This window comes from Artemia franciscana, chromosome 6 (assembly GCF_032884065.1).
Source record: "Artemia franciscana chromosome 6, ASM3288406v1, whole genome shotgun sequence".
In the NCBI taxonomy this organism is placed as follows: domain Eukaryota; kingdom Metazoa; phylum Arthropoda; class Branchiopoda; order Anostraca; family Artemiidae; genus Artemia; species Artemia franciscana.
This window is the reverse complement of record NC_088868.1, coordinates 9504739-9516304: the sequence shown is the minus strand read 5'-3', so window position 1 is coordinate 9516304 and position 11566 is coordinate 9504739. Positions and strand designations below refer to the sequence as shown.

General features: G+C 33.2%; 1 protein-coding gene across 1 annotated transcript; it reads right to left on the bottom strand.

The window, feature by feature from the left end:
* Window positions 1–2551: 2551 nt before the first annotated feature.
* LOC136028434 (zinc finger protein 271-like) lies at window positions 2552–11238 on the bottom strand. The gene is made up of 3 exons (XM_065706277.1): window positions 10316–11238; window positions 8165–8394; window positions 2552–3928 (listed from the first exon to the last, which is right to left on the bottom strand). The coding sequence occupies exons 1-3, from the start codon at window positions 11236–11238 to the stop codon at window positions 2895–2897; spliced, it is 2187 nt and encodes a 728-aa protein (XP_065562349.1). The 3' UTR covers window positions 2552–2894.
* Between the last annotated feature and the right edge of the window lie 328 nt (window positions 11239–11566).

Below are 11566 nucleotides of genomic sequence, written 5' to 3'. Positions count from 1 at the left end.
TGCAACCACATTATTCTTCATCAACAGCATCTTTTTTCCTTCTCCCAAGGTATGAGGGCATGGCAACATCACTGAGAGCTGTTTAATGGCTCATTCGAAAGGAAATAGATGTATTTCAAAACATCTTGTAAAAAAATAGAATCACTTTTTTTATAAAAAACTTCATTTTTCTATAACACTGTAGTTGGAGCAGGTAGCTAGTACCCTAGTAAGAGACAATCACGTCCCATAGTAAAACAGAACAACTGATAATAACTTCCAAAAATAATGTGAGATCAAAACATGAAGTTTATTATTGAATCCACTTGGTTTAAAAATCCTATGCATAAAACTTACCGTCCCTCCACTTGAATATTGAGGAAAATCTACTGGCTTGAAAAACAAGAAAAGTGGGCAGCATCACAACATCCGCATCAACAGCGTCTTCATTTCTTTCTTTCCGTTCTTTCTCAGCAGCTAGCAAAGCACTGAAACATAGAGAGTTGTTTAATGGCTCATTTTAAAGGAAATGAATGCATTGAAAAACTTTTGTAATTAATAAAAATAATTAATTTAGCAAACCCGGCATAGAGGGGAGTAATGTAGCTGCCAATTAAATATGATTACAGATAGTAATATAGCACTGTATGTAATCTAAGATTAAATAAAAAAAAAAATCAGTTTACTGTGATCAACATTAGATCGTTGCCTAATGTCACGTGAATTGAGGTCAGAGGGGACTTGGGTTTCACAAAGAAGCCTTGGCTGCCAGTAAATCAACAGTATCATCATATTTAATGCCTTTATGGCTTGGAACGTGCTAGAAATCTGTCTCACCCTGGACCGATCCATTTGAATAGATTTTCCTATGATTAAAGGCTCCAGTAAAGGGTTGCGCAGAAGGGGAATACTGACTCTGATGTGGGACCTTCAGTTGAAAATGATTCCAAGATGAATGGCCATTGGTGTGAGCTGCTTTCAAAGCAAAGGTATGATTATGCACAACATGCTTGCTTCCGTAAGCTTGAAATCGCAAGAAATATTTCTTCCTTTGACTTGATGCTGTTTCACTTAGAGAGACCAAACCAGACAATAGTTTAAAGGCTGTATCGAAATGCCTTGTTCTTACCTCTTCCTTAGCTACATACTATAGAGTTTTTATATTTACGTCGTAGTTCTAATAAAACTATGATGACATTCATTATCTAGTAAGTGAAAATGCAGTTCTTTGTAAAAATATTGTTTTTTTAATTACAAATGTTATAATAAAATCAGCTGCTACAGTGCTATAGAAAAATGTTCTACCACAGTATTTATTTAATACTCTACTACAGTATTTATAATGAACTATATCAATCATTTTTCTAAGATTTTAAAACTAGTTTCAAAAAAAGTATAAAGCCACAAGTCATTTTTATAACATTTACTGGCAAGAGGAGCCTAGCGCACTAGAAGCACGACGATTCTTTAGCCAAGATGTTGATGGATCAAAACTTACCAAACGATGGTGAGGTTACGACCCAGCGCGCTGTTCTATGTTCTAAAGAAATTCAGGAAGTGAAGAGGTACTGTCGTAAACATTACGGAAGATTTCACTTCGTTCACTCCTATTATTATGGGTAATGAGGTATTGATTCATCAGTCTCTCAATATGGTTTTTGTATTAAATATGTTAGTCAATATGGACCAGAGTTCTTTCTTTTCTATAAACAAGTTTACCGTTAAAACCTTGCTTAGATATATACCTGTTTACAAACAGTAAATCTTTGGAATAGTAAAAGACGGATCACTGAAGGATCAGGCGGCTAAGTCGAATATATGCATGCAATGGTTTGTTCTTTTAATGATCGTCATTTTACTATAAAAACATCATCTTGCATACGAAGTTCTAAATAAGATTTTTTTTTAACTACTCAAAGACGTCATTCATCAGTCTTGTGCATGAAAATCTAGTGTTTCGTAAAAACTTAACTCTATTTTAAAATTTGTTTCTGTTAATTACAAAAGGTCATCAATCTCTTTGAAAATTAGCCATTAAACAGTTCTCTATGATTTTCCAGTGCCCCGCTAGCAATGACGAAAAAAGATGCCGTCGATCCAGAATAATGTAGTTGAAGCAAATTTTCATGTTTTTCAAGCCAATGGTTCTTCTTATTTATTCAAGCGAAGGAGCTGAACATTTCCTACACAGGTGTTTTGGACAAGGCGATTCTAATAGTATAATTTGCGTTTTGATCTTAGTCTATTTGTAGAAACTATGGGCTCTATGATTTCTTAATATGGGACGTGATTATACAAAAATGTAGATTTTTGTAAAAAATGATTCTATTTTTGAAAACTATTAATTTAATTACAAATATTTAATTAAATATTTATATTTAATTATATTTATTTTAAAATTATATTTATTAATTATAATTAATAATAATTAATTATAATATTATTTAATATAATTAATTAATAATTTATTAATTATTATTTATTTATTATATTTAATTATAATTATATTTAATAAATATTATATATTTAATTATATTTAATTAATATTTAATTTAATTACAATTATTTAATTTTTATTTAATTACAAAAGGCACTAAATGGAGCAATTTTGTTGCAAATGAGCCATTAAAGAACTCTATGGTTTTCCAGCACCATGCAAGCTGCAACGAAAAACGGAAAAATTAAAGATGCCGTTTATGCAGAATATCATGCTTGGAGCTACTTTCCTTATTTTTTCAAGCCAATGAATTTTCCTCATTATTCAAGCCAAGGGACAGTTAATTTCCTATATAGCAGATATCGGATAAGGCGGTTCTAATAGTGTACTTCCTTTTTTGATCTGACCCTAGTTTTACGAGTTATGGGTAGCTGTATTTCTTACTATGGGACATGATTGTCTCTTACTAGGTTGCTAGCTACCACTGCAAGCCGGGTTGCTTCTCAACAGTGTGGATCCTCACATGTGTGTTGAGACTACTAGTTTGAGAGAAGCTCTTATTACATGTATTGCACTTGTATGGCTTCTCACCGGTATGGGTTCTCAGATGTACGGCAAGATAATCCTTAGCAGTAAAACACCGCCTGCATATGTCACACATGAATGGCTTTTCACCAGTGTGAGTTCTCAAGTGGTTAGCAAGATTACTCTTACTAGTATAACTGCGCATGCAATAGTCACACTTGTATGGCTTCTCACCGGTATGGGTTCTCAGATGTACGGCAAGATAATCCTTAACAGTAAAACACCGCCTGCATACGTCACACATAAATGGCTTTTTACCAGTGTGGGTTCTCAAGTGGTTAGCAAGATTACTCTTATCATAAAAACTGCGCATGCATACTTCACACTCGAATGACTCTTCACCAGTGTGTTTTCTCAAGTGCGTTGAAAGATTACTCTTACTAGTATAACTGCGCATGCATACGTCACACTTGAATGGCTTCTCACCAGTGTGGATCCTCACATGTCTGATAAGATTGGGATTTTGAGAGAAGCTCATATTACATGTATTGCACTTGTATGGCTTTTCACCGGTGTGAATTCTCATGTGTATGGAAAGATTATATTTGGAATTAAAGCTCCGCTTGCATAAGTCACAGTTGAATGTCTTTTTACCGGTGTGGGCTCTCATGTGTAAGGCGAGAGTATTCTTAATATTATCGCATATAGATCGTTTATCGTCATTTTGAAAAGCTGTTTCATTCTTTCGATTTGGTGCGTCCTCTTCTTTTTCGTCTGGTAGTTTCTTCAGCTGATTTGTCGTTTTTCTTGTGGCTGGATTTTCATCCAGAATGTCCACTGGTGAGATATCTGTATTCGACAGCTCAGTTTCAGTCGAGTCCGTTAGAAACCGATTGGACTGATCAGTTTCATTTGCAAAAATGATCGCATGATCAAAGGCTTCTTCTTCATTCATTGAATTCATCTTTGAGGATCCAAACTTGTAAGCTTAACCACGTATCAAGTTGTTTTTATTAAACAATAAAACAAACTAATTTAAAGTTTTCTAGGTGTTGTAGAGTTTTAACTAAAACATTAAAATTATTGCTCAGTCGCCATAAATATTTTTGTAGTTTACATAATAACTTCAGCCATTCTAAACTGAATTAATTTTTTTCATGTCTTAAAAAGACATTGCGTGTACCTTAAACAAAAGAAATTCAGTAATGATGTTTTTGGAATATGAAATGAAAATGGTATGTGTATGCTGCTCGAGATTTTTTTCTTTTAGAATAACGACATTTGTTGACGTGTTTTTCATATTTAAAGTGCTTTTTGAACTTTTGGTAACTATGGACTGCGGTTCGCCTTTTACTAGGTTGCAGCTAGAGCCGCAACCATTACTATCTGGAGGATTACATTCGCTCTAGAGAAATCTTTAGGAATTAATGTTCAAACTTGGAGCAAATTTTGGAGATTAATAACTGTTATTTATAATGAATGTATATTATGCTTTCTGTTTTATGCTTTTTTCTTTTTGTTCTTAGTTGTAGGCTATATATTTTTTTGACAAATTATTTTTCGAAGAAGAAATTGCGGTAGAAACTTGTATATAGTAAGAAGTGAATGAAGAAAAATATTGTATTTCATTTTTTTTTTTAAATTGCATAAAACTGAGAAAAGTATCTAACCAATCGAAACAATTACTTGGAAACACAGAACTACAGAAAAAACATAGATAGTATCATAAAATATAACTTTTGGTTTTGGTTACTATGTAGGAAGAACTTCAGAGAAGATAAAGCACTACAGAAAAAATATCGATAGTATAGATAGTAAACTATGACTGTTGGTTTTGGTTACTATGGGCTCCAGTTTGCGTTCTACTAGGTTTTAGATATAGCTGTAGCTATAAATTTATAATTTCTCTACACACCCCTACACTCTTTTCAGTTACTACAAGCTGCAGTTCGTTTTTACTGTAATTCTTTAAAATGAGCAATTAAACAGCATTGTATTATAGTCCAGTGCTGTGTTACACAAACAAGAAAAAGCCCATTTCTTTTAGTAGAGGAGAAAGAAAAAATGGGAAAAAAATGCCGTCGATGCAGAATAATCGTAGTTAAAGCAAATTATCTTGTTTTTCAAGCCAACACATTTTCTTTGTTATTCATGCAAAGATACTCTAAGTTTCCTATACAGGAGTTTCGGACGCGCCGAATATTCCAAATCGTGTGCTTTGTGTTTTGGTCTCAGTTCGTAATTGATTTCAAAACATTTTATTTTCAAAAATTGGATACTAACTATCTCACTTTTTTTTCAAATCAAGACGCTGTTTCTTCAAGACATTTTCAATATGTTTCTAAGACATTTTTCATGATGTTTCAAGGTGTTTTTAAGATATTTTCCTTCAAGACGTTTTTCTTAAAGACGTTCACTATTTTTAGAAGTCATGTGCTATTTTATTTCTTAGTATTGGACTTGATCGTCTCTTACTTTTTTGGGGGGGGGGTATATAGGTTCCCTGCATGTATGCATGGCCTTAGCACTTATATGCCGACATGAAATGGCTGTACATTATGTCTGTTCTACGTATGCCGATGTCCAGTGGCATAATTTTTTGATCTCCGTACATAACATTTTGCTTTCGTGAAATATGACGCTGATTTTTGTTCATTAAACTTGCTGCATGTGGATTATTTCTTGAAGAAACTAAATTTATCTTGATTCATCTCTTCGAGAAACTTGTTATATTTTTATTTCTTCTTCTTGAAACTTTTTGCATGTTGGCTTTTCTCTTCGTGAAACTTATACGCCTTTTTCTTACATGCTGGTAGTCTAGGGTTAATCTAATCTAACTGACTTAACCTACACACGGTTGTTTAGGTTAGATGGTGCGCCATCTAACATAATACGTGTGTAGGTATCCCACAATGTATATCTAACCTAAAGTGTCTTGGTTAGATCTATTAGGCCAATTCAACCTACTAGCATATAAGAAAAAAGCGTGCAAGTTTCACGAAGAGAAAAGTTATTTCAAGATAAATTAAGTTACCCGAACAAAACCGGTTTCACGAGGAGAAAAATGAATACACAAGGTTTACAAAGAGAAAAACCAACATATATAAAGTTTCATGAAGAAAAAGTAAAATATACCAAGTTTATCAAAGACATGAATCAAGATACATTAGGTTTCTTGAAGAAGAATCCACATGGAAACTGGATTCACGAGGAGAAAAATCAATGTACAAACTTCACAAGAGAAAAATCAACATGTAACAAGTTTAGTGAAGAAGAAATAAAAATATAGCTTGTTTCTCGAAGACATAAATCAGGATACATTAAGTTTCCTGAAGAAATAATCCACATGCAACTATTGTCACGAACAAAAATCACTATGCGTCATGGTTCTTGTACAAAAAGCTAACATGCAACAAGTGTCACGAAGAAAAATGTCATGATACATTAAGTCTCACTTAATAAATCAACATATGACAAGTTTCATGAAGAAGAAATGAAAATTTTTCAGGTTTCTCGAAAACATAAACCAAACTTACCATCCCTTGGCTTGAATATTGAGGAAAATCTACTGGCTTGAAAAATAAGACAAGTGCCTGCAACCACAATATTCTTCATCAACAGCATTTTTTTCTGTTCTTTCTCCTAAGCTAGGAGGGAACAGCAACTCCACAGAAAGTTGTTTAATGGCTCATTTGAAAGGAAACAGATATTTTTAAAAACATCCAGTAATAAACAAATTAAGAATAATAGAATCAGTTGTTTTTACAAAAAACTGCATTTTTCTATAATACTGTAGTTGCAGTAGGTAGCTACCAACCTCGTCAGAGACATTCACATCGCATAACAAAAACCACAACAACCATAATAACTCCTAAAAATAGTGTCAGGTCAAAAAACAAGTATACTTTTAAAACTTCTTGATCCAAAAACCCAATATATTAAACTTACCGTCCCTTGGCTTGAATATTGAGTAAAATCTACTGGCTTGAAAAACAAGAAAAGTGGCCGCAACCATAATATTCTTCATCAACAGCATCTTTTTTCTTTTCTTTCTTCTAAGCTATGAGGGCACGGCAACATCACAGAGAGCTATTTAATGGCTTATTTGAAAGGAAATAGATGTGTTTAAAAACATTTGGTAATTAAAATAAAATAAAATTGAATCACCTTTTTACAAGTTGTAGTTGCAATAGGTAGCTAACCTACTAAGAGACAATCATGTCCCATAGCCAAAAATACAACATCCGGTAATAACTCCTAAATATAGTGTTAGACCAAAACAAGAAGTATACTATTAAACTGCCTGGTCCAAAAACCCTATATGTAAAACTTACCATCCCTTGGCTTCAATATTGAGGAAAATCCATTGGCATAAAAACAAGAAAAGTCGCTGAAACCACATTATTCTTCATCAACAGCATCTTTTTTCTTTCTCCCAAGGTATGAGGGCATGGCAACATCACTGAGAGTTGTTTAATGGCTCATTTGAAAGGAAATAGATGTATTTAAAAACATCTTGTAAAAAAAAATAGAATCACTTTTTTTCTACAAAAAACTTTATTTTTCTATAACACTGTAGTTGGAGCAGGTAGCTTGTAACCTAGTAAGAGACAATCACGTCCCATAGTAAAACATACAACAACCAATATTAACTTCGAAAAATAGTGTGAGATCAAAACATGAAGTTTATTATCGAATCCACTTGGTTTAAAAATCCTATGCATAAAACTTACCGTCCCTCCACTTGAATATTGAGGAAAATCTACTGGCTTGAAAAACAAGAAAAATGGGCAGCATCACAACATTCTGCATCAACAGCGTCTTCATGTCTTTCTTTCCGTTCTTTCTCTGCAGCTAGCAAAGCACTGAAACATAGAGAGTTGTTTAATGGCTCATTTTAAAGGAAATGAATGTATTGAAAAACTTTTGTAATTAATAAAAATAACGTTTAATTTAGCAAACCCGGCATAGAGGGGAGTAATGTAGCTGCCAATTAAATATGATTACAGATAGTAATATAGCACTGTGTGTAATCTAAGATTAAATAAAAAAAAAAAATCAGTTTACTGTGATCAACATTAGATCGTTGCCTAATAATGTCACGTGAATTGAGGTCAGAGGGAAGGCTTGGGTTTCACAAAGAAGCCTTGGCTGACAGTAAATCAGCAGTATCATCATATTTAATGCCTTTATGGCTTGGAACGTGCTGAAAATCTGTCTCACCCTGGGCCGATCCATTTGAATAGATTTTCGTATGATTAAAGGCTCCAGTAAAGGGTTGCGCAGAAGGGGAATACTGACCCTGATGTGGGACCTTGATTCCAAGATTCCAAGATGAATGGCCATTGGTGCGAGCTGTTTTCAAAGCAAAGGTATGATTATGCACAACATGCTTGCTTCCGTAAGCTTGAATTCGCAAGAAATATTTCTTCCTTTGACTGGATGCTGTTTCACTTAGTGAGACCAAGCCAGACAATAGTTTAAAGGCTGTAAAGAAATGCCTCATTCTTACCTCTCTTCCTTAGCTACATGCAATAGAGTTTTTATATTTACGTCGTAGTTCTAATAAAACTATGATGCCATTCATTATCTAGTAAGTGAAAATGCAGTTCTTTGTAAAAATATTGTTTTTTTTAATTACAAATGTTATAATAAAATCAGCTGCTACAGTGCTATAGAAAAATGTTCTACTACAGTATTTGTTTAATACTCTATTACAGTATTTATAATGAACTATATCAATCATTTTTCTTAGATTTTAAAACAACTAGTTTCAAAAAAAGTAAAAAGCCAATCTTCTAAAACTTTATCCCTAGGCCATTGTGGATATTGAAAAAATTCGATAGAATACATAATAAGTCATTTTTATAACATTTACTGGCAAGAGGAGCTTAGCGCACTAGAAGCACGGCGATTCTTTAGCCCAGATGTTGATGATCAAAACTTACCAAAGGATGGTGAGGTTACGACCCAGCGCGCTGTTCTAGGTTCTAAAGAAATTTAGGAATTGAAGAGGCACTGTCGTAAACATCACGGAAGATTTCACTTCGTTCACTCCTATTATTATGGGTAATGAGGCATTGATTCATCAGTCTCTCAAGTTGGTTTTTGTATTAAATATGTTAGTCAATATGGACTAGAGTTCTTTCTTTTCTATAAACAAGTTTACCGTTAAAACCTTGCTTAGATATATACCTGTTTACAAACAGTAAATCTTTGGAATAGTAAAAGACGAATCACGAAGGATCAGGCGGCTAACTAAGTCGAATATATGCAATGGTTTGTTCTTTTAATGATCTTCTTTTTACTATAAAAACATCATCTTGCATACGAAGTTCTAAATAAGATTATTTTTTTTACTACTCAAAGACGTCATTCATCAATCTTGTGCATGAAAATCTAGTGTTTCATAAAAATTTAACTCTATTTTAAAATTTGTTTCTGTTAATTACAAAAGGTCATCAATCTCTTTTAAAATTAGCCATTAAACAGTTCTCTATGATTTTCCAGTGCCCCGCTAGCAATGACGAAAAAAGATGCCGTCGATCCAGAATAATGTAGTTGAAGGAAATTTTCATGTTTTTCAGGCCAATGGATCTTCTTATTTATTCAAGCAAAGGAGCTGAACATTTCCTACCCAGGGGTTTTGGAGAAGGCGATTCTAATAGTATAATTTGCGTTTTGATCTGAGTCTATTTGTAGGAACTATGGGCTCTATGATTTCTTAATATGGGACGTGATCATACAAAAATGTAGCTTTTTGTAAAAAATGATTCTATTTTTGAAAACTATTAATTTAATTACAAATATTTATATTTAATTTAATTATATTTATTTTAAAATTATATTTATTAATTATAATTAATAATAATTAATTAATAATTTAGTAATTAATATAATTAATTAATAATTAATTAATTATTATTTATTAATAATATTTAATTATAATTATATTTAATAAATACTATATATTTAATTATATTTAATTAATATTTAATTTAATTCCAAATATTTAATTTTTATTTAATTACAAAGGGCACTAAATGGAGCAATGTTGTTGCAAATGAGCCATTAAAGAACTCTATGATTTTCCAGCGCCCTGCAAGCTGCAACGAAAAAACGGAAAAATTAAAGATGTCGTTTATGCAGAATATATCATGCTTGGAGCTACTTTCCTTATTTTTTCAAGTCAATGAATTTTCCTCGTTATTCAAGCCAAGGGACAGATAATTTCCTATATAGCAGATATCGGATAAGGCGGTTCTAGTAGTGTACTTCATTTTTTGATCTGACCCTAGTTTTACGAGTTACGGGTAGCTGTATTTCCTACTATGGGACATGATTGTCTCTAACTAGGTTAATCAGGCTAGTTACCGCTGCAAGCCGGGTGGCTTCTCAACAGTGTGGATCCTCACATGTCTATTGAGATTACTAGTTTGAGAGAAGCTCTTATTACATGTATTGCACTTGTATGGCTTCTCACCGGTATGGGTTCTCAGATGTACGGCAAGATAATCCTTAGCAGTAAAACACCGCCCGCATACGTCACACATAAATGGCTTTTCACCAGTGTGGGTTCTCAAGTGGTTAGCAAGATTACTCTTACTAGTATAACTGTGCATGCATACGTCACACTTGTATGGCTTCTCACCAGTGTGGATCCTCACATGTCTGATAAGAGTGGGATTTTTAGAAAAGCTCATGTTACATGTATTGCACTTGTATGGCTTTTCACCGGTGTGGATTCTCATGTGTATGGAAAGATTATATTTGGAATTAAAGCTCCGCTTGCATACGTCACACTTGTATGGCTTCTCACCAGTGTGGATCCTCACATGTCTGATAAGAGTGGGATTTTGAGAAAAGCTCATGTTACATGTATTGCACTTGTATGGCTTTTCACCGGTGTGGATTCTCATGTGTATGGAAAGATTATATTTGGAATTAAAGCTCCGCTTGCATACGTCACACTTGAATTTCTTTTTACCGGTGTGGGCTCTCATGTGTAAGGCGAGAGTATTCTTAAGATTATCGCATATAGATCGTTTCTCTTCATTTTGAAAAGCTGTTTCATTCTTTCGATTTGGTGCGTCCTCTTCTTTTTCGTCTGGTAGTTTCTTCAGCTGATTTGTCGTTTTTCTTGTGGCTGGATTTTCATCGAGAATGTCCACTGGTGAGATATCTGTATTCGACAGCTCAGTTTCAGTAGAGTCCGTTAGAAACCGATTGGACTGATCAGTTTCATTTGCAAAAATGATCGCATGATCAAAGGCTTCTTCTTCATTCATTGAATTCATCTTTGAGGGTTCAAATTTGTAAGCTTAACCACGTATCAAGTTGTTTTTATTAAACAATAAAATAAACTAATTTAAATTTTCCAGGTGTTTTAGAGTTTTAACTAAAACATTAAAATTATTGCTCAGTCGCCATAAATATTTTTGTAGTTTACATAATAACTTCAGCCATTCTAAACTGAATTAATTTTTTTCATGTCTTAAAAAGACATTGCGTGTACCTTAAACAAAAGAAATTCAGTAATGATGTTTTTGGAATATGAAATGAAAATGGTATGTGTATGCTGCTCGAGATTTTTTTCTTTTAGAATAACGACATTTGTAGACGTGT

Excerpts from the sequence above, each read along its gene's own strand:
- LOC136028434 (XM_065706277.1), bottom strand. The coding sequence starts at position 11,238 with ATGAATTCAATGAATGAAGAAGAAGCCTTTGATCATGCGATCATTTTT. Across the intron at positions 8,395-10,315 it reads AAGCCACCCGGCTTGCAGCG|TGAAACAGCATCCAGTCAAA; the intron begins GTAACTAGCCTG and ends GGTCTCACTAAG. Across the intron at positions 3,929-8,164 it reads TTCAAATGGATCGGCCCAGG|CTTACAAGTTTGGATCCTCA; the intron begins GTGAGACAGATT and ends TACGTGGTTAAG.